The sequence below is a fragment of the Dromaius novaehollandiae genome, chromosome 28 (assembly GCF_036370855.1).
Source record: "Dromaius novaehollandiae isolate bDroNov1 chromosome 28, bDroNov1.hap1, whole genome shotgun sequence".
Classification (NCBI taxonomy): Eukaryota; Metazoa; Chordata; class Aves; order Casuariiformes; family Dromaiidae; genus Dromaius; species Dromaius novaehollandiae.
Window position 1 is genome coordinate 4447038 of NC_088125.1, and position 22652 is coordinate 4469689.

General features: G+C 40.1%; 1 protein-coding gene across 4 annotated transcripts in view; it reads left to right on the forward strand.

Moving 5' to 3' along the window:
• The window catches only part of DIP2B (disco interacting protein 2 homolog B), a 70498-nt gene extending 48354 nt beyond the window's left edge, over positions 1-22144 (forward strand). For all 4 annotated transcript variants that reach the window (XM_064498473.1, XM_064498474.1, XM_064498475.1 and 1 more), the window contains 27 exons: positions 323-432; positions 870-972; positions 2144-2208; positions 2566-2659; positions 3222-3341; positions 4051-4165; positions 4814-4953; positions 5426-5562; positions 5864-5944; positions 6421-6548; positions 7307-7421; positions 8406-8607; positions 9301-9410; positions 9551-9631; positions 10163-10286; positions 10592-10713; positions 11347-11458; positions 12124-12233; positions 12900-13030; positions 13599-13767; positions 14860-15030; positions 15569-15630; positions 15760-15817; positions 16451-16525; positions 17125-17302; positions 17492-17615; positions 18129-22144. In XM_064498473.1, the coding sequence (XP_064354543.1) occupies positions 323-432; positions 870-972; positions 2144-2208; positions 2566-2659; positions 3222-3341; positions 4051-4165; positions 4814-4953; positions 5426-5562; positions 5864-5944; positions 6421-6548; positions 7307-7421; positions 8406-8607; positions 9301-9410; positions 9551-9631; positions 10163-10286; positions 10592-10713; positions 11347-11458; positions 12124-12233; positions 12900-13030; positions 13599-13767; positions 14860-15030; positions 15569-15630; positions 15760-15817; positions 16451-16525; positions 17125-17302; positions 17492-17615; positions 18129-18381 (3290 nt within the window). In that variant the 3' untranslated portion in view covers positions 18382-22144. The remainder of the gene's footprint in view (positions 1-322; positions 433-869; positions 973-2143; positions 2209-2565; positions 2660-3221; positions 3342-4050; positions 4166-4813; positions 4954-5425; positions 5563-5863; positions 5945-6420; positions 6549-7306; positions 7422-8405; positions 8608-9300; positions 9411-9550; positions 9632-10162; positions 10287-10591; positions 10714-11346; positions 11459-12123; positions 12234-12899; positions 13031-13598; positions 13768-14859; positions 15031-15568; positions 15631-15759; positions 15818-16450; positions 16526-17124; positions 17303-17491; positions 17616-18128) is intronic.
• Positions 22145-22652: the final 508 nt, after the last annotated feature.

The following is a 22652-nucleotide window of genomic DNA, read 5'->3' on the forward strand; positions in this document are numbered from 1 at the left end:
GAAGTCACGATAAATCCATCTTACAAATCAGGGTTGTCCTCGGATTCCTTCAGTGGCATTTGGCAGGTTCAGAAGCAGTTTTATTAATGATACAACAAGCTATATTTAGAAATACTGCAGGGATCTTTCCTGAGTAGAGGAAGTGCCATGTTGTCCACTGAACTCCCTGATGAGAAATGAGATGAGCCTTCTGGCTAGTAGCTTGACTTGGATTGGTATGTGTGCTTGCATAACTGAACTTGGACGAATGATTGCTTTTTTTTGTACTTCTGCAGAATATCAATTCCTCACTAAATAAACTCCACTTTAATTTTGGCTTTAGGTTGGCCCAGACTCAAATGGGTTGTGACAGATTCAAAATATCTCTCAAAATCTCCTAAGGACTGGCAGCCCAACATCTCAGCTGCAGGAACTGAGCCAGCATATATTGAGGTAAGTAGTGAATGGGAAATAGGAAGTAGCTTCTGTGAGTTGAATTTAATGTTCTAATCATCAGAGAGAGAATACTTTCACCTCAGCACCTTAAGCTTCCCAGCCACTGCAACAACTGCCTTTCGTTGTGTACAGCCTGCTGTGAAGTTTTAGTTTCGTGCATCTTCATGGACTTGTAGTAATAAAACAAGCACAAATACATTAAATTGATATCTTTGTCTCATATCTCTTTGGAGTTTTTCAAGTAGCAAACATATTCAGATAACTATCTTTTCTATAGTGAACCTTGCTTATACCTTGCTACAAGCAAGTACTTTTTCTGAGTACATCTCAGCAGCTTAAGTGGAGCAAGACTTGCTTTCAGTGTGGATCCAGTGCTTTAATTTCTTTCGTATGTGGGATCCAGAGTCACACCTTGACATTTTTTTCTTTTGTAGTACAAGACTAGCAAAGAAGGCAGTGTGATGGGTGTTACAGTGTCTCGAATTGCCATGCTCTCTCACTGTCAAGCCTTGTCACAGGCCTGCAACTATTCTGAAGGTAGGTGACGTCAAAGCAGCAAAGGAATGAAGGTTCAGCGACATATGTTTTTGCTGTTTGCCTCTCATATCTTTTAACAGCTGTCTCTGGGTAACCAGTACACCATGGTATCTACTTTAAACAAAAGAACAACACAAAAAGTAAAAGTAAAGGTTAAAACTCCCCCAAACTAAAGACTGTCCATAATCTTTTCCACCCAAAACTGCAACTTCATTGCCATAGCGAAGGTGAACTAAACTTCCTAGAAGTGATGCAGATCTCACTTTAACAAGTCTGTGTTCTAATGAATCAAAAGGGGAGCACTTTTCAAGGGGCTGGGTCGTCTTCTAGCAGTATTGAGGGATCACCCCCCAAAATATTTTTCCAAACTTTTGTTCTTGGTATGGTGTGTGTAAATATCAAAACACCTCTTGAATAACCAGGTTCTGTACTAGTCACATAAGGTTTTTTGACTAAACCAATAACGAAGACTGGAAACTATTGGTGGGAGTGTACAGAGCTCTGCTGTAGGATATGGCTTTAGTCTGGTCTGTCTTCTAAATCAAGCTATTTTTCATGTCCAGTGGCTGAAAGTTCTTTTTTAAAGAGCAGTATGTCATACTAGTTTAAAAGGCAGAGTGCGTCTTGTGGAAGCCCTTGCTTTAATTTGCATTGCTTCTGGGAGTCGATGCTTCTCTACTCTTTTCCCCTGCTACTGCTTACGCATAATAAGGTTAAGGCACTTTCTATTAGTGACGTACATTACAGGCTAGAATGTAATTTTATTGCAACTTTGTGATATGTTCCTTCTCTTAAACTGGTATTTGGTTGTGTTATTTTGCATAATAAGGAACTTTGACTAGTAAAACCTGTAATCAGATTTGCCAATTTCTTACCTGTTTGATTTGTCGCAGGTAATTGCATAACGTTTTACATGGTATATGAAGCATTTAAAAGCTCCTTAACATTTGAGTTTGTTGAACATAATGGGAATAGGAGAGCTTCAGTAAATACAAGGAAAATTAAGGCTGCAATTTTCTTCACATGTTTTCTTACATCTGCCTGAAAAGAGTATTTTAAGTTGGCAGATCAGAGGCCATTTGGGAGAACAAGAAAAGAAGCAGATTCTAGCATAAATAATGGTCAAAGCTGTCCAGGCACGTTTTACTCCAGTACAACAACTTTCTTCTAGGTGAAACGATAGTGAATGTTTTGGATTTTAAGAAGGATGCAGGGCTGTGGCATGGTATTCTAACGGTGAGTTGAGCCTGTGAAGACTTTCTGAAGCATTTCATAACTCTTCCTAATGGCAAAGTTTGAGGAGATGGTTTTGGACCATTACCTGTCAAATCAATCATACCTCTCTCTTCAGAGAATTGCGGATTTGGCAGAAGTAATAACATTTCCTGCTCAATTGCTAAGCTTTCCTGTAAATTCAAATGATGCTTTGAAATTTTAACTGTTTTACAGGAAGCATAGAAGCATCCCAAGTAAATGTGTGTGAATTCACGTGGGAGGGAGAGAAGGCTCGATGAGGAGTGGGGGTGATTCCTGTTTCTACTTCATAATAGATCTTGTGCACACTTTCTTAAAAACCTTATTTCTACTTTTCAGAATGTAATGAACAAACTGCATACTATCAGTGTGCCCTATTCTGTGATGAAAACCTGCCCACTCTCATGGGTGCAGAGAGTTCATGCCCACAAAGGTAACTGCATGTCTTCTGCAACTTAAGTTTTTAGGATAAATGAATGAAGGGCATTAAAATATCAAATGCATTAGAGCCTGCCTTATTGCTCTTCAGTAGCAAACCATGTGCGCCAAAACTCTGATTTATTCTAAGTATACACAAAGTCCTAATGCTCTGTGGATGATGGCAAACCACACAGAACTCGATGGTGACTTCAAAACCTGATTATTTGGAGTCAATGCCTTTTATGAGACCAGGAAAATAACTGAGCACAAAAAGACCCATTTGATCCCAAGTCTTTAGCCAGGGTATTCACATGGTGATAGTGATTCGTGCATTTTGGAGGGAGGGCTGCAGTAGTGATATGCCTTGGCTCAGGGGCTGGGAAATGGCCTGCATCCCACAACAGATGCTATTGTCTGTTGGGGTTTGCCATTACTGCAAGCTCAATGAATTAAGGCTTGCTTGCCTTAGCGAGAGTTTTCTCCTTTTGGAGAGTTGGATAGTGCCTTCATATGAAAATGACTCATGGAAAGCTTTTCTTTTTACTGATAGCTATTTTTGTTGCCTTCATTTGCAGCAAAAGTTGCTTTAGTGAAGTGTCGAGACTTGCACTGGGCCATGATGGCCCATCGAGACCAAAGAGATGTCAGTTTGAGTTCTCTACGGATGCTGATTGTAACTGATGGTGCAAATCCCTGTGAGTACTCACATGCTGTTGTTTTAAGGAGAGCGGTTTCTCAGCTGGTTGTTGCCATAGGCTCAAGTTTTGCTCCTTTTGTAGTTACTTCCAAGAAGACTAAGGGCAGCTGTCTAGTAATACAGAGCTGTGGATCATGGTACTTCAGCACAAGGGCAAGGGGCTTCCTGTGCTTTATTCCTTTGGGTGCAAGTTGTGAAAGATGCTGCAAAGGGTAGAAAGAGGAGAGTTTACTGGGGAGCTTTTTTGTATAAAGCAGAATTCTGGTAGACTGGAGTGAGGCTGATTTTTAAATTGCTCACGAGGGGATAAGGTGAAGGCTTTTAAGAACAATGTTGAAGGGGAAGAAGAAAAAACCAAAAGATCTGCAATGAATGCTGCTAATGAGGAGGCTTAGAGAATGTCTGTCTAGATGGCACCAACAGAAGGGAGTTTGAATACCATTAGCTCTGTTATGCACACTGCATGGAAACAGACCCTGTATGTGTGCACTCATCTGTTGGAGGTTGGGGCAGTCTTTTATTCCTGTCGTCGTCGTTCCATGAGCACCTCTTAACTGTAACAATTCTGAAGCAAGCTGGGGGAGAAAAGCAGACTTGTTCAAGAGAACGTACTTTTTTACCCAACTGCACTTATTCTTTAGGTTATTTTACAGACAGTTTTAAAATCAAATCACGTAAAGTCAGTTACATGTTTTCTTACTTTCCAGGGTCTGTTTCCTCATGTGATGCCTTCCTGAGTTTGTTTCAGAGCCATGGGCTTAAACCAGAAGCAATTTGTCCTTGTGCCACATCTCCAGAAGCAATGACTATTGCAATACGGAGGTATGCGCATGTAGTGTTGCAGTCTGTTTGCTAGATTAAGTGATCCTGGCTACAGTTTGTTCACACATCTGTTGGTCATAGTTGGCTTAAGCATGTAATGAGCTCCACTGACATTTGTTTGTGCTCAGTATTCAAGTGACTATGTTGTTAAACATTTCCCCTAAGGTAGGAGTGCTTTTGTTCCTGTAAGATATATGGTGGCACAACAGTGCCTGTAAGAAAGGGGTACTGTTTTATCCTACTCTTGATGTACACAGCTAGTGTGGTATTTCTGAATCTGAGATAAAATCTGTTATCACTTTGGATAGTCATTTTCATAGCCTTTTGGTCCTTTGCTGCCTTCTATAATAAATAGTACTGTAATCCTCTGGCCTAGGAGCTGGTGCTTATCACAGATTAAACTTAAAACCTGGAAGAAGAGTTGTGATTCACATGATGTATTGCACTTGCCTAAGAACAAGGTTTCTTAGTCATTGATCAGTGTGACTCTTCTGGGAAGTAATCTTTGCTACCATCTCATGACTTTAAATTTGTTATGAGAAGAGGAGACATTGCAGTGTGCATTTCTCTGTTGCTGTGATGTCTTCATCAGAGTCGAAGAATACCCTGTATGTCAGCTTCAGTGTATTGATTTTGTGTCTTTCAAAGGCCTGGAGTCCCTGGGGCACCTTTGCCTGGAAGAGCCATCCTGTCCATGAATGGGCTGAGTTTTGGTGTGATTCGTGTCAACACCGAAGATAAAAACTCTGCTCTCACTGTGCAGGATGTTGGCCATGTGATGCCAGGAGGTAAGAGTGTGCAGGAGTGCCCTCTAACACCTTTTTATGAATGGTCTGGGAAGTTTTAGAGCAGGTAGTGAAGGCTATTGAACTGAGACCTTCAAAGCGGTTCTACAGGCCATTTAAATAAATAGCCCAGAAAGCCTTCTGCTCATGCAGTAATGTGAAGTCCTTGCAGGAAATGTGGTGTCCCAGAAGCAGCTCTGTTCTTAAGCCCAAAGTGGTTAGGATGCATTCTCACACTACTGCGTGTTTTTCTGTGAGAATTGTCAGAGGTGTATGCTTAGTCTGGACAATGCATTGATTGCAAGACCCATAATGTAAGGAAAAAGAGCTAGACTAGACACTCTCCCACATTCAGCCCCATTATTGGGGGAAGTTAAGCAGTCCCCATGACATGTCCTATTTGTCATGGTTAAGTGTCAGCTCTTCTCCAAGCCAAATATTGGGAATATTCTTAACAGTATGTAATTTGTCCTAGGAATGATGTGTATAGTGAAACCTGATGGACCACCTCAGCTCTGTAAAACAGATGAGATTGGTGAAATCTGTGTTAGCTCCAGAGCAGGAGGAATGATGTATTATGGGCTGGCAGGGGTGACAAAGAACACATTTGAGGTATGTATGATAGAGTGCATCTTTCTTTCCCTGCTTCCTATGTAGAACTGATGATCATGTATAATGTTGATTTTTTTTTAAAGAGATCCTGAAAGGCTTGTTAGGTATCTTCAGCTTTCCCTTTTTGTAAAGATCTCCCACAGTGCTATAAAATGATGAGTAAAAGAAGAATTCCCCACCACCCCCCATCTTTCTCATCGCTTGTATGTAGTGTGATTTCCAATCTAGAATTAGGTGAGGAATATCTTTCTATCTTTGGATAAATCTACTCCACCTCCAACAGTCCTCCCTTCTGTTGCAGGTTATCCCTGTGAACTCAGCTGGCTCTCCAGTAGGTGATGTGCCATTCGTCCGTTCAGGCTTGCTGGGGTTTGTTGGACCTGTACGTAACATGGTTTTTGAGCCTGCATTGCTGTTTTTCTGTGTTAATGCTAATAGCTTTAGTTAATACTAAGAGAAAAGCATCTGGGTACAGAAGCACATGTACTGGCAGTTGAGAGATAATTGGTTTGCTTGAGCCAGTAGGAACTCTTACTTTTCCAGTATGTTACCATTACAGTGCTTTACCATGCTACTTGTTGCATTTTTAGATTGTTAGTTCTTTTAAAACTAAATGTAAAAAGCTTTTGTGTGGCAGTTCTGCTACATGTGCTAAAGTATCTTGGCTTGGTGAGCTGCTAGAATGATTCACCTGAGCTAATCATATATGATGTAATTCAAAGAGAAAGAAAATATACTTTATACAAATTCCGTTGATCTAGCAATTGAAATTATAGACGAGTAATAGTTAAAAATATGCCATCAAAGACATTTGAATATCTGCTTTGTATAACTTCATCACATCTTTTTATTTTTCAGGGCAGCTTGGTGTTTGTGGTTGGAAAAATGGATGGATTGCTGACAGTTAGTGGACGTAGACACAATGCTGACGACATTGTAGCAACTGGATTGGCAGTAGAGTCGATAAAAACAGTTTACAGAGGAAGGTTAGCAAAATAAACCTAGCCCCCTCCCATAAATTTCTGCATGTGGTGTAATGAAATGTGATCTATAGTGTGATCTCTGTTTTCTTATCAGTAATTGACTTGTTTGGATAGCTCAGTCTGAAACAAGTATGTTTTTGGTTTAGACAGTAGTTGGCCTGATTCTTCCTAACACAGGTCAGTTTTCCTCAATATCCTGTCTGACTTTTCATCAAGTCTGTGTACCTCAGGGGAAGGAATCAGGTTACAAGATAAGCCAGCCGCATGGAAAACTTAGTTCTGTCTCTATAGAGTTTCTAAGTCTCTATAGTAGCTAGCCACCGGCTGATGTTCTGCAGCAAGGAAGAGTTCTGTTAATTTCCAAAGATACTTAACTTTATTTAGCAGTTATGGATGTAATTTTGTAAACCTCCAGAATAGTGTAGGAGCTCATGTCTCTAAGAGTAGATTTTAAGCCCCCTACATCATGTAGATGCTTTTAAAGTTTTTATCATACTGGTAAGTTACCGCAGGTTGGAACATAGTGTGATAGCAGGATGAGAGGATGGGCTATGCTGCGTAGAAAATTGATCATGTGGTGGAATTAATTCCTTATGTAGCCCACAGAGCCTTTCCTTTTTGACTCTGTTTTAATTGCTTGATGATTTTCCTCTTTGCCCCATGCATTTTAGGAGCTTTATCTTTGGTCTGTTTCTTTTGCTCTGTATTCCCAAGGAGTAAAATTAGAATTCCTGCCAATATGGCTCTTCCCTTGTCCTTAGGATTGCTGTGTTCTCAGTATCTGTGTTCTATGATGAGAGGATTGTGGTGGTTGCAGAGCAGAGGCCAGATGCATCTGAAGAGGACAGTTTTCAGTGGATGAGTCGAGTGCTGCAGGTAAGCCAAGCTACACAGGTGGGCGAGGTGAGTTAGTGCATATTTCTCAGTGTGTGGGCAGATCAGAGGCCATTAGCCTGCCCCAGATGGAAAGAGCATAGGCTCATGATCCCTCTTGGCAGCAAGATATTTTTACAAGGTCACAAGCTGGTACATCTACTGTGCACAAGCTGTTCTTTTATGTCTGAAGGTGCTGGGAAAATGGCTGCAACACAGAATAATGTAGGCTCTGATGAAGTGGTCAGCGTTACGCTAGCAAGGTGACTGTGTAGGGAGAAACATAATTGCCTCTCAACACTACAGAGCAGACCCAGTGCTCACGCTTAGGAATTCTGCTTTTAGTCTTGAATCATGCCGTTGCTCAAAGTCATGCTTTAAAGCTGCCCTTATCTTTGGAGATGCAATTGCAGCAGGGAGACAGTGAACAGAGAACAATTAAAATAGCTGAAAAAGGGTGGTCCTAAGAAACTAGAATGAGTGGTGAATGCTTACTTTGAGGGCTGCATGCATGTATGTGGCTCTTGGGAATAATATTTCAGGTGGCGAAGTAAGCACACTGTTGGGAGAAGTCAGGGAAGTACTTGGTGATCTGAATAATGTGTTAGATGCCTGAATGATGAGGAGGACAAAAAAGGAACAGAGGGTGCTGGTTCAGAGGAGACAGATGGATAAAATCCTAAAATCAAAATTGGATGATTCATCAAGCAACTGTCTATATTTTGAGATTTTAGTCATGAACAATTTAGAAATGGATTTCTTGTATATGGAAGGGATTATAAAGGAAGGGATGCTGACAAGCACTTAACTCTTACCATAGGGCTTGCTAATGCTGCACAGGTGAAATGGAATGATAGTGACTGTCTTGCTCCTCCAGCACCTTACAGATGTATAGGGATTTGTCTTGGAATAGGTCAACACAGCCAGTAACACTCGACTATCTCCAGTAGTACTGAGCAGTCAAGTGACCGTCTTTCCTTTCTCTAGGCAATTGACAGCATTCACCAAGTGGGCGTATATTGCCTTGCTCTTGTGCCAGCCAATACATTGCCAAAAACTCCCTTGGGAGGGATCCATATCTCTCAAACTAAACAGCACTTTCTGGAGGGCTCTCTGCATCCGTGCAACATCCTCATGTGCCCACACACGTGTGTGACGAACTTGCCAAAACCCAGGCAGAAACAACCAGGTAACTTGAGCTGCTTTTGTTTAGAGTCAGTAAACCAAAGTTTTCTACCTCAGGACCTACAAAGCTGTGCAGTGCCTCTGACGGATGCAAATTCTGCTGAGCATTCTACTTGCTGGGGACCACAGCGAGTCATGTGGCCTGTGGCTGGGGCTTGCTTCAGGCCTCTCTTTGCGTATGTCAGTCAGGAATTTTGATTCCTACTTCTGAATTCATTGGGACTCTCTCCACTGCTGAACAGGAAACTTCTGAATGAAGTTGAGGAGCCTAACGATACCTTATGTACTGTATCAATGAGGTCATTACCTCTGTTCTTGTCATCCATGCCCAGGAGCAGTGTGATCCTACAGAGAATCTTTGTACCTTTGCTCTCTTAGGCCAGCCCCTTGCCACTTGCATTAAAAGTCCTAACTCCAGCAGTGCAGCGCAGGCCCAGAGCTTCCTCTACAAAGCAACCCCACTGTTCTTCTTTGTTAACTCTGGTTTTCAGGTGGAAGAAGCTGAATCTGCCTCATAATGAAGTGACTTGCCTTTGGTCATATATGAGTTGTTATGGGGCCTGAAGTCCTGGCAGTTTTTCCCTGTTTTAAACGTTATTCTGCAGCAGTATCTAGCAGATAACTTTGAAAGAATCTATTCCTAGCACATGGGTATGTTCCTTTGTTCTGATTCCATGTGGCTGTTCTTTATCAACAGGTGTTGGCCCTGCCTCTGTGATGGTAGGGAACCTGGTTGCTGGGAAGCGTATTGCTCAAGCTTCTGGAAGAGATCTTGGTCAAATAGAAGACAATGATTTGGTTAAAAAGGTAAATCAGTATTCGCTACAGCTAGAGAATGGGAAAAGAATTTACCTTACAGCTGAATGTGAGGCAGCAATGTGAAACAGACTCAAGTATCACCTCTGAAGTAGAAGTACTAGTATTTAATTACTGCCTCTTTATTTCAGCACCAGTTCCTGACAGAGGTGTTACAGTGGAGAGCTCAAGCAACTCCTGACCACCCACTCTTCCTGTTATTAAATGCCAAGGTACAGTCAGTGTTCAGGTTTTGTGAAGGTCCACAGCATATCATTCAGCGCAAATTTGAGACTGTTTAAAATCTTTTGCCTGCTCCAGTGTCCTCTGTTCAGTCTCTGTATCAGGTTTTGCCCAAGGGTTTGGAATTTAAAACTTGAATCTTTGAACCTGCGCGTCACTTTCACCTGAATGACTAGAACGGTTCCATGCCTCACTTTAAAACTTTGTGGGTTTGTAGGTCCCGTTAGTTCCTGTATCATTTAGTTATGCATCCGTGCTGAGTATATTGTGGCAAGGTTCTGGTGCAAGAAGAGCTGAACTGACTCCCTAGTAGGTAGAATTTTCTAGAGCAGATCTCACTGTTCCTGACTGTGATGTGCATAGTGGATAGATGGCCTGTGGGTATAGACAGCTAGTAGGTATAGGCTGACACTAGTTAGTAAGTTCTTTTTGTTGTTGTTAGAGTTTTTTTAGCAGCAGCCATTTCTCTGCCACATGTGTTATGCCAGGCTTTGTTTAGAATGTTTTTGTTTCCTTTCAAGGGAACCACTGTGTGTACAGCCACCTGCCTTCAGCTGCACAAAAAAGCTGAGCGAATTGCATCAATTCTGTATGACAAAGGACATCTCAATGCAGGAGACAATGTGGTGCTTCTCTATCCTCCTGGTAAGCAAGTTTCACTGAAACAGTGATACCTTAGGGACTACATAACTCACTGGTCAAGTTTGACTCCTAGGAGGGCAGTCCTGGTGTCTTGCAGTCACCGTATGAGGACTTGCACTTTGACTGTAGAGTTGGGGAAAAGCTGATTTGTAACTTCCCACTCTTGGATGGATGCTCTGAGCTCTAGAGAACTTCTTCTAATGAAAGTCGTAACTGATGCTTGGAGTGAAAGTACTGGGGGAAAGGCTGGTGTCGCCGGGGTGTCCATCCACCAGTGTCCTGCACTACAGCCTATCGTGTCCTTGCAGGCATTGAGCTAATCGCCGCATTCTATGGCTGTTTGTATGCTGGCTGCATCCCTGTGACCGTGAGACCACCTCATGCTCAGAGCCTCACTGCTACTCTGCCCACTGTGCGAATGATCGTGGAAGTGAGTAACGGCGCCGTAGCCGAGAGCATGGCTGGAGCACTGTCGCTTCAGCCTCTCAGACCTGAGCGATTAACACAGTTGTTCAAATTCCATGCTGTTTACGTGACAGTGGTGATTGAAGCATATCTTACAACTGAAGGACAGTGTTTTCGTTCATAAATATGCTAGGGAAAACTGGCTTTCCTTCTTATGTGGCAAGGTGAATTATGAAATGGGTGGTTTCTAAGCTAAATTAACATTGTGATATTACCACCTAAAACCTCACGTTGACGCTCCTTTAAGTAATTATTGGGCAGTGCAGATCCTGCCATTAGTTACTCTCCAAGTCCAATAATCACTAAAAGCTGTCTCCCCATTGTGACCATAGGGAGAAAGCTACATATATGTGTCTACTCTGAAGATCCTGCTGTGGTTATTTGCATTTTAGTTTGCATTTGGGGTTCTAGTGAAGGAAGAGTAGAGAGCTGGAGTGTTGGAAAAGCCAAAGAAACTAATGGAAGTCTGCTGGGGGAAGTTAGCTACAGGCGGTAAAATATACTCTGGATGTCAGACCTTGCAAGTACAGTGCCCGTGGGACATACTTTTGTCTTTTTTGTCTTTTTTCTTTTTTTGAGGAAATGTTTATCTTTTTAGGTCAGCAAAGCTGCCTGTATTCTCACAACCCAGACCTTAATGAGACTACTGAAATCCAAAGAGGCAGCTGCTGCTGTAGATGTGAAAACCTGGCCAACCATCATTGACACAGGTGTGGTCCATGGACTAAAAGACTTTTTGAAGTCCGGTGTTGGGATTACCATCAACTTCCAAAGGGAGAGAACAGTCCCCCATTTCAGATGCTAACTGGATGGCTTTTAAGAAATGCTTGCATATTTAGAAGAAACAGCCAAGATATAAGCCAGGCCTGACCTTGTTTGTCCTCATCTCTCCTGCATTTGTTGAGTCTTCCATGGAGTGGAATTCTACTGAAAAGCCATGTTCCAGGCAGCTGTAATCTCCTTAGGATAAGTTTTCATGTAATGGTTAATATGCCTGGGCTCCCAGTCTGGTAGCAGGGAGTGACTCAGATTGTATAAAAAGCAGATTATGCTTTTGTGTTGATTGTGCCTCAGAATACCTGGTCATGCCCATCCTGTGTCCCTGGAGATTAAAAAAACGAAAGTAAAATCATGTATTTTAGAAAAGTTGTTTACGCACAAACAAGAGGAAGAAGTCTTTTCTCAGTTTTTCTGAGAATAAATAATTTTCTACGTGAGAACTTTGGCAAAGGCCTTCTCATATGCTAGTCTCTCTTTTGGAAAGAATTTTTGGAAAGCTTTATGGTCCATCTCAGCCTTTCTGAAATTTTTGTTCTCCTCTCAAGTACCAGTTCATTAGCCGTTAACTAACCATGTTTGCTCCTTTCTTGCACAGATGACTTGCCCAGGAAGCGACTGTCTCAAGTCTATAAACCACCGACGCCTGAAATGTTAGCATATCTAGATTTCAGTGTTTCCACAACAGGCATGCTTACAGGAGTAAAGGTAAAGTAAGACGGTATTAGAAGATGGGGGTTTTGGTGTCTTGTCTTTGGCTTGTATTTCGACCCATCTCTTGCCTCTACCGCCACCAAAGCTGGCTCTTGTAGTTTGAATAAAGAGCGTGATTTTCTTCCAATAAAGCTATGGATTAGCTACAGACAATGCAGCCTGACTTCATGCTGAAGAACTAGTTCTGTCATGTAGGAAGACAGGGCTCTACAGTGGCATCAGGAATTTTTCTGCTGCTTCTCACCAGAGAGTTGCCTATTAGGGGAACAGTGAGTGACGGGAGGAACTTAACTGTGAGTTTTTGCTTTCCCCACACAGAGCGCTGGATAGGAATGCAGTTGACAGAGGAGGAGAAATAAAACTGAAAAATGAAAGCCTCAGGCTACACGTAATGGTTGCATATGTTTGGAGTCTGAGATCCCTAACAAGTGAACTTAAAGTTTTTAAGCAATAGCTATTGATATGACTATTTCTTGTTTACAGTGGCTCAGGGGGCTCTGCGGTGCTCTGTATCTGCTGTGAGGATAAGGGAAGAAAAAACTTGGTATATGGAGTAGTGCTGTCAAGACAAACCCATATTTATTCTTATCTACCTGTCTTGGTGAATTCCTGTTTTCGTGTTCTTGAATTTCAGCACCATTTCTCTCTCTTCTGCTGCAGATGTCCCATGCTGCAGTGAGTGGTCTTTGCAGGGCAATTAAGCTTCAGTGTGAGCTGTACTCCTCTCGGCAGATTGCAATTTGTCTTGACCCCTATTGTGGACTTGGTTTTGTGCTCTGGTGCCTTTGCAGGTATGACTTTCTAGGGAAACAAGTAATGATTAGTTTTTGGCTGGTTTTAAGTAGGAAATATCAGTCTGCGTCCTTGTCTGGCGTAATTATGGACAGATATGTTGACACTACCAAAATGACTAATTTACTGTTAAATGGAGGATTTGCCTTTAAGCTGACAATAATATGTTCCCCTTTCCTGTAGATAAGCAAAATATTATCCTGTCTTGATCATGCATATTTGTGTTGCCAAATAGTATTGGCTCTGGAATGTTTCTCTTGTCTTTCTTCCTTGATTATATGTTGCAGTAGGGGAGTTTTCTTTCTGTAAACTGTGTGGTTGAGCCAGTTCTATTCCTTCACTCTGACTGCGTGCGTGTGCAGATTATTATTCTGGTACAATAAATTAGTAACAACATTTACTACAGATACAAAGATGGCTGTTGGAGCTATTAGCAGTTTGCTTCAGACACAGAGTCCCACAGCCTCCTTTTGATCTCGCTGGAATCTAACATGAAAATACAGTAAATATTAATTTAAAGATAACTATGCAACACAAAAATGTTCTGTTCTTTGATTTTTTTCACAGTGTGTATTCTGGTCACCAGTCGATCTTAATTCCTCCTATGGAGCTGGAATCCAATCTTTTCCTCTGGTTATCTACTGTCAGCCAGTATAAAATAAGGGACACTTTCTGTTCCTATTCAGTCATGGAACTGTGCACAAAGGGACTTGGAAACCAAGTTGAAATGTTAAAGGTAAGAAATGCTTCCTGAATCTTACATTACCATAAATTAATGGAACTGTTTTAATAAAGCAAAGCGATATGATGGTTAAACACAAAAGTTTTAATGGTGCACAAGTCCCTGACCCACAGCTTGCTCAAAAAGCAAAAGCAACAAAAAAATGTTGCAGCTACAGGAAATTAAAGGGATTAAAACGGAGTAGAGTATGTTGCAGTGTAGGCAGCACTTCCTCAGTGGTGTTGCCAGTGAGTGTCGGAGACTGCTGGGCAAACCCTGAAGAGATGATGCCAGCAGCAGAATGCTATGCAGAAAACTGCTTATATAACAGTCTGCAGTGAAGGCTCAGACCAGCCCATGATGTAAAGCACACGTTAGGCAATCTGCTAAATAAAGGTGTTTTCTCCTAGAAGAAGAGAGGAAAGAATTTAGCTACATAAGAGGCTTGAGGTGGCTTTTTGCATGGATTTTACTGAAATAAGTTGTGCTTTTCATCTACAAAGTTAGAGATCAGCCTTGTTCTATTGTTGAGCATAGAGTTCTGTATCTGCTGTGGCACAGAAGTGTCTGCTTTGTGGTGTGTCTGCAGTTAAACGGAGTAATGATAACAGATTTGAACAGCTGGCTAGTGCTGTTCAGTGCAGTCCTGATCATGTGTAGAAGTAAGAGGAGATGATAATGGTTTCTGGTCCCAGTTTTGTTGAAGATTCAGTGTGATCCTAGCAAATGACATTATTCTCGCTTGGTTTGGTTTCTATGTATGGAAATAGGTAATAAGAGATGTAACCTTAGCTGAAAGGTGCTGCAAAAGCACATGGTGCTACATCCTCTGGCACAGAGGAAGAAGCAGTATTGCTGATTCTATTGGTCTTACTATTCCTAGGCTCTGGTCAGACACATTTTATAGTTAAAAATAGAAGCTCAAAAGAGGAAATAGAACATGAACACAAAGACAGGGTGTCCTGCATTTTTAGAGTAATTCCTTTCAGATTCAAAGGATGGAAAGCAAATGTCACTTACACTGCACCGAGATCTACCCCCTTACAAAAGAGGTAATCAGAAGATTCAGTCCTTTGCACTCATTTGTGTCTGCACTCTCTTCTCCAGGCACGTGGAATTAATCTGTCTTGTGTCCGGACTTGTGTGGTAGTTGCAGAGGAACGGCCACGAGTTTCTCTGACTCATTCCTTCTCAAAACTCTTCAAAGACATTGGCTTGTCATCTCGTGCTGTAAGCACCACCTTCGGATCAAGAGTCAATGTTGCTATCTGTTTACAGGTAATGTGAGTGCTCACTGGTGCATGTGTTGTCAGGGGCATTAGATTCCAGGTTCCATGTGTTCCAAATCGGCAAACTTCCTAATCTGCACATGCTTCTGTGTCATTAGCTTAGCCTGATGCCTGCTCTGTGGAGACAGCTGGCACAAGATTTAAGCAGCTTCTCTTGTTGTCAGCTGCCAGATTACATCACAGATGCTCAGAACAACTGAAGCATGACATTAGGGAACTGTTTATTTCCATATAAACAATGATTCTTGTTGCCCCAGGGCTGATAGCTATGAGTGTTTGAGCTTTTACATATAGCAGCCCCCTCTCAGGATGCATCCCGCACTGGTGTTACACACAATATAGAGAGTAATAGCCTGTGTCTACTGAAGTGTTTCCCTCAGTGCAACTGCAAAGGTGAGGAAATGTGAATGGGAATTCTGCTGTCAGTATAAAGCCCCTGGAAATGTTTATGAGCTCAGGCAGAGGTTACCCTGACTTATGTAAATCAATAAAATACATAAAATATTTCTTTAATGTTAACTCCTTAGGGGACATCTGGGCCTGATCCCACCACGGTGTATGTAGATCTGAAATCCTTGAGACATGACAGGTACAGTAAGTTTAATTAAACTTGTTAATGACTCATCTACATAAAACATTGTAATGGTACCGAGCCATCACCCCTCCTCAATAGATTTCAGCTCATCGCTTTTCCTGATAATGTTTTCTTTACCTTCAGAGTACGCTTAGTGGAAAGGGGAGCTCCGCAAAGCCTGCTACTTTCAGAATCCGGGAAGGTAATTTCATGCTATTCCCTAGCAGCATGGCACACTGAGCATCTGACCATGCATCTCTTTTTATGCCCTTCATAATGTCATAGATTTGTAGTTAGGAAAGGCAGCTGTGTTAAATCAGTGCTGTGGCATGGCATGGGAAGAGGTGATTGTTGGTTACACTGCTCTGGAAAGTTAGTTTGATTTATGATAAAGTATCTGTTGATATTAGAGCGTGCTTTACTAAGCATGTTTTTATAGTAAATGAACCATATCAAAATACTTAAATCAGTGCCTGGTACATCTTTGTAATATGCAGGCATTTGGAGTTTACTGCAGTCCTTACTCCCTCCTTTGAATAGATTAACAAAAAGATGTCTCCTTGTAGTTTTGGCAAGTTGTAATATGGAATTCTTCAAATAATGCTGTGCCAATATTTATGAGCCTAAAATGCCTTGCTTATGTGGATCTCGAGTCATTAGTTTCTGTTACAGTACTTCAGTGTACATGCTCTGGTTTGTTTTGTACGTGTTTGTAACTTGCACAGGTGAAAATCATGCCATAAGAATCTGGAGGTAAATGAACAACTTCTGAATTTTAGTTACTTGTGTAAGATAACTCATAAATTGATTACATATTCCTTCTTGTGATCTTTAGATTTTACCTGGAGTCAAAGTAGTCATTGTTAATCCTGAGACAAAAGGGCCTCTTGGAGATTCTCATCTTGGGGAGGCAAGTACAGATTTTACTATTTGGATAGCTTTTCCTTTTGTCTGCTTCTTGAGCTATATTCTGTCTTTTTGATTACATAAGTTGCTGGGTGACAGTTTGTGAGTGGTAATGCTTGTATACCATTATAAGTTGAATTATTGCTGGAACGTTCAGAATTTGGGGATGTTATTTTAGTGTCAAGTTTAAAGAAAGCCTGCTAAAAAGGAAGGCTTGTTCCATTCTAAGTCTTGCGTAACTGGCTTCCAAATAATCTCATCTGCATTTTGCTCTCCTTATTGTGGTTATACACCGGTATATTTGCTCTTTGTTGATAGGTTATTATAAATTGTTGGAAATCACATGTAATAAAAATCCATAGTTCATTAGTTCGTCCTCAGCTTACAGTTAAGTCTGCAAGGTGCGTTTTTAAGATTCTGCAGGATGTTTGGAGGCTTGAACTAAATGCAAATCTTTTTGGGCGGGGGGGGAGAGAAGGCAGGAAAATCTTAAATAAAAAGACAACCTCCTATTACAGTTTATTCTCTGCTTCCTTTTAATACTCACCAGATGTTCCATTTTCATAGTGCATGAATCTGACAATTTTTCCACTTCCTGTACAGATTTGGGTAAATAGTCCGCACACAGCCAGCGGCTACTATACTATCTATGATAATGAAACCCTTCAAGCTGATCATTTCAACACTCGTCTAAGCTTTGGTGATGCTGCTCAGACACTTTGGGCTCGAACTGGATACCTTGGTTTTGTTCGTCGAACAGAGCTTACAGCTGCCAGTGGAGGTATGGCAGAAATTAGTCTTTATCTTTTAAATGAAGAGGAAGAGCTTTTTCCCAAACTGTGCAGTAAACAATTCCCGATCTGTGTGTCTGGATACAAGAGATATTTTGTTTTATTTACAATATGTTTATTGTCTGCCACTTTCTGTTTTATAGTATGCATACATTTTATTTTCCATTTCTCCTTTCCAGAGCGTCATGATGCACTGTATGTTGTTGGGGCACTGGATGAAACTTTGGAACTGCGAGGACTGCGTTACCATCCAATTGATATAGAGACTTCTGTATCTCGAACGCACAGAAGCATTGCTGAATGGTAAAACAGCAGTGAAAAATGAGTTCATCCCAACCTAGTTGGAATGTAGAAATGTTTATGCAAAGATGCAGAATTTAATAGAAAAAGATAAGGCAAAGGCAGACTTTTTTTTTTGTGACCATCAGCAAGATGTGACCTTTCTATGTAGACCTGTATGTATGTATGTCTACCCATTTGTAAATGGGGATAACACTGGGCTGACTGACTCTTGTTTATGCATGTTTTCTCAAGAGCGTTAATTCAAAATAGAAGTTACAGTTTCCTGCTTTGTTGTGTAAAGAACCATTTATACTTGAGCGAGTGAAAGCAGTGTTTAGTTTGTATGTCAAACTAAGTAGTACTGACGTGTTTGAATTGATCTTTGTCATGCTGGGACTGCAGCTTCTCAGAGCTGGGTCGCTTGGAAATGCAGCCCAAAGCAGGTGGTAAACTCCATCTAAGGCTTGAGAAAAGATAAACTTTGGATCTTTATCTGTAAAAATAACTGTTTTTGTTTTTGTTTTTAACTTTTAGTGCTGTATTCACCTGGACCAACTTGCTCGTGGTTGTTGTGGAGCTGTGTGGCTGTGAACAGGAAGCCCTGGATTTAGTTCCTCTAGTTACAAACGTGGTCCTGGAAGAACATTATCTAATTGTGGGAGTGGTGGTGGTAGTGGATCCAGGAGTTATTCCTATTAATTCCAGAGGAGAGAAACAACGAATGCATCTCCGTGACAGTTTTCTAGCTGATCAGTTAGACCCCATATATGTAGCCTATAACATGTAACGTGTATGGGGGGCAAAAGATGTTCAGAAACTTTGCGGGACCACCAAGTAACAAAGAGTGTCTATAGAATGAAGCTGGTGAAAATTACTAATACTTGACATAAAGTTTGAGATTGCTGCCATATTCCCTTCATCTCATCCTGTGGTATTAAGATCACTTTAATTACCAAGGGACAAAAGGAAATGTGGTAGACAATGGAAAACATTCGTAACAGTTTACTGAAATATTAGCTTTATAGAAAATGCAAAGTTGAGAAACGTGTGAGCTACAAAACTCCTAAGGCCTTTACAGTAGTGTTACTTTTTTTCATCTGTTGTACATATTTGTATTTTTATCTAATACTGTTCTAGGATTCTATAAGGGGAGGGTTTATTTAGTTAAGATAATAAACTATTAAGAGGAGGGTCATCAGAGTTCTGCAGTTCCCTACTATATAATGTACTTTGCATCTGTACTGTAGCTATTTGTTCCATGGGATCACACAACTTATTTAAAATTGTGCCATGACCAAATCAATAACTTACGGAATCTAAGAGTTACTTATTCATATAGATATTTCTTGAATTAAAAAAAATTGCCTATATTTTAAATATGTAAATATTATTATACATAATTCACTTAGAAAATTGACTTGGATAATGATGACAGCTGAAGGTAGAAATTTTTAAGGACAGTAACTTTTGTGGTCCTTAGCATAATTACATTTGGTTAGACAATTAATGAGAGAGACACAAATCTTGCACAAGTTTTCTTAATTCAGTATGTAGTCTTTCATTGCTGGCCAGAAGTGTGTCATAGCATGTAGAAACCTATTTTTTTAAGGCACATCTTTCTAAACGAGGCTGAAATGTCTAAATGGTAACATGAAGTCTGGTAGAAATTGCAGTGCAAGTTCAAAATGCTTAACTGAAATTGGTGCATCTGGGTGACAGCCTCTGCCTCTACCCTTTATAACACCTTCTATTTAAAGGGGTGGGGGAAATTCTGTAGATTGGCACACAGTTAAATTCACTGTTTGTGTGCAGTTCAGTCATTAGTTTTATGTGCCCCGTAGGTATAGGAAGAAATATTGTAGATGGGCTTTAATGAAAGCTGGGAGACAACCCAGATTTCCTTGAAACATTCACTAGAAAAAATATATTTCTTGGTTTTGGGTCGAATGCAATTTTTCCTTACAGTAGGAGGCACAAAAATGAGACAGAGCAGTTCTAGCAAATACATGGTTAAATAAGTTCAGGAAAACTAAGATCCCAGCATTCAAAATACTGTGTCAGTTTTCACATTAATAACTGTAAAGAAACAGAACCTTAGAGTCTAAGTACAAGCTCTTGCTATTAGAAGCTGTTGCACACTGGGTTGAAGGAGAGATAACGTTTCAGCTTTGACTGAGAATTACCTTTCTTTGCTCTAATCCTTAATAATCTTTTAAGAACAATTAAATTCCTAAAGATGTTAAGAAAATATGATTTTGGAAGCAGTGAAAGCTGATACCAGATACTGCAACAGGTTTTTCTTGAGTCAAATATGGTATATAGTGTAAATAAACTTGCTATTAAAATGTTCTACATTACCTCATTCAAAGTTTGTAGGCAGTTTTTAAAAGGTTTATAGTATAAACTCTGAAGAGCCTGTGGCAGTTATCAGAGCAGCACCCGATGTATCTGTAAGCAAATCCCAGTTTTGTACTTGAAAAACTCCTGATGCATTGTTAGTTCTTCACTGAGGGCAGGAGTATTAAAATTTTCATAGAAAGTTCTGAATGGTATTTTAAAAAATATTTTGTGGGGGGGAAATAGGTTTAGAAACTGCCAGTTATTATGGCAAGTCTAAAGTTATTGCAAACACTTCTGTTTACAAGTGCATATTTCTGAACAATTTCTTTTTCTGTATCCACCCCTGTAACAAGATGACATTGCAGGTGCTACTTTCATGGTATCATGCTGCTGCATAGGTGTAAATGGTTGTTCTGTTAGCAGTAGGACAATATCTGGTTTCGTATATGTGCCCTAAAATACCTGTGTGTGGAGTCTTAAATATATTAAGCTTTAACAGATTGGCCACAAAATGAGGAAAGTGACAGGCGTAACTGTGACTAATGCAGTTGGTACTGTAACTTAGGGTGTAGAGTGTACAAAAACTGTTCTCCCTTTTCAGCCAGTAAAGCGAGAGAATCTCCTTTTTGTTATACACCACTTTCTTTTGATTGTTTTTTTCTTGCATAGCAAAACAACTTGCAGTTCAGCTTCACTTCATTGTTGCACATTTCAGGAAAAAATTAGTCTTAACTTTTGTCTTATTCAAATTAATGCTTTTAGCTAAATTGTTTCAACAATTTAAAGTATTTGTCCATTTAAATGGATTTTAAGTACAATTCTAGGATTGTCTTTTTTACTTGCCATTTTTCTGAAATAAAATAAATGCTTATATTAATTTGATGAAAGATAGCCAAAATGTGGCAGATTGACTTTCCAAAGTGGCATTTTTGAATGGCATATTCCGTGTTTTTTTCCTTGTTTTTTGTATGGATAGAAATCAATATTTTGTTATGGTTTGGGGTGTTTTTGTCTTCTAAGCTTAGTTTGTGATCTTAATCAATTTTTTCTGGCATATTGCATTTCTCTGGTAGAGAATTGTAATTTACAGTCCTCCCGTTATACTGACGTAACATTCCGCTCTTGGTTGCCAGTAAGTGGCATATATAAGCTGGCCAGTTTTGATTTTACTGAATGCTTTTGTCCATGTTTTGTTTTTTGTCCATGTCCAGGAAGCATGGAGCTGTGAATCTGGAAATCTTGGTTTTTAACTCCAGCTCTGCTAATGACTTGCCACGAGGCCTTCAATGGGTCATTTCACTCCTTCAGTTTCCTCATCTGTAGATGAGGATATTATCTAATCCTTGCAACATCCCTGTGAGGTAACTAACTGTACAGCACTAAGTGCTAAGTATTATTCATTGCTAGCCTCTTTGAGGTTGGGGACAGTTTGTTCTTCCAAACTGATAAATGATTGTTTGGTTGTCGTGGGAGGGCTGTCAAGATACGTGACCAATTCACCTTTAGGCAGTTGCTTGGTATGATAGGGAAAATGCTCCATATGTGAATGAATGGTGACATTCAACTTCAGAAATTTGGCAGGGCTACGGAAAGCTCTGAGGTTGTGTGTTCCTGCTCAGAGTTGTATTCTTTTCCATAACTGCTGAATCCAGTGTTGAGTTCAGCGAAGCAGGCTCTTTCAAACTGATGTTCAGCTCTCCATGCCAGTTTGACTTTGCAACTTATCCAACTGCAGAAGACAAATTATTTCCTACTGTCATCCATCTCACTCCAAGCTAACAGCTGCAATGAAACTTAACAACTAGGAATTTTTACCACTTTGAACTAAAAGATTTTGTACGTCTTATTGTTTCTGAATATTCCCTAAGCAAAATTTGTGGGTTCGGGTAATTTAAAGTCCTGTTTTGTTAACATTGGCACTGCATTTCTCATTCAAATAAATGTAATTAAGATGTGTCATACTAACTGTCCTGAAAATAAGGTGGTTAAGATAAATTTAAGCTCTAAATGCAGTTTTTCCTTTAATTTCTATCAACCTATTTACCATTGTCAAATTCAGACTACAGCATTATGTAATTATGTATAAAGTTTTTATTTATTTAAAATTAGATTAGATATACGTTTTTAAATTTAACATCTGGCTGGACAGTGTTCCATTAACGCATTGATTGTGTTTCCTTTGTCTTGTGTTAATAAATATTGATGCTTGATTGCTCGCTTTAGTTCTTCATCTGCTGTTTCCCTGAAGGATTTTTTTTTTTTTTTTTTAAACAAAGCAAACATTAGTTAGCATTTGTTCTGGTGAAAGATAGAACTTGTATTTTTGCAGATGTGTCACATCACTTGTGTATAAAAATGTATGAGACCTGATTCAGTGAAGAGCCTCCACTTTCATGGTTGGATATAAAATTGTCTTGTACCTACAGCAGTAGGCCATTATAGCTTTCAAAATCAGAGTTATAACTGAATTCGTTCACTGAGGATGAACTAGATGAAGTTTGCAGTACGACCTACCTATATCTAAGATTTTACTGTAGTATTGAATATTCTTTAATTTCTGGTTACAGCTCAGGATTGGTAGGTTTCCTTTTGAACTGGAATTCCATGAAAGATTTTGTTATTTTGAAACTCAAATTGTGCAAAACCAAAACTTTCTGGTACAGCAGTCTAGTGAGGTGAGGAGATAGAAACTTCTGTGGTGGCTGAGATTTCACACTG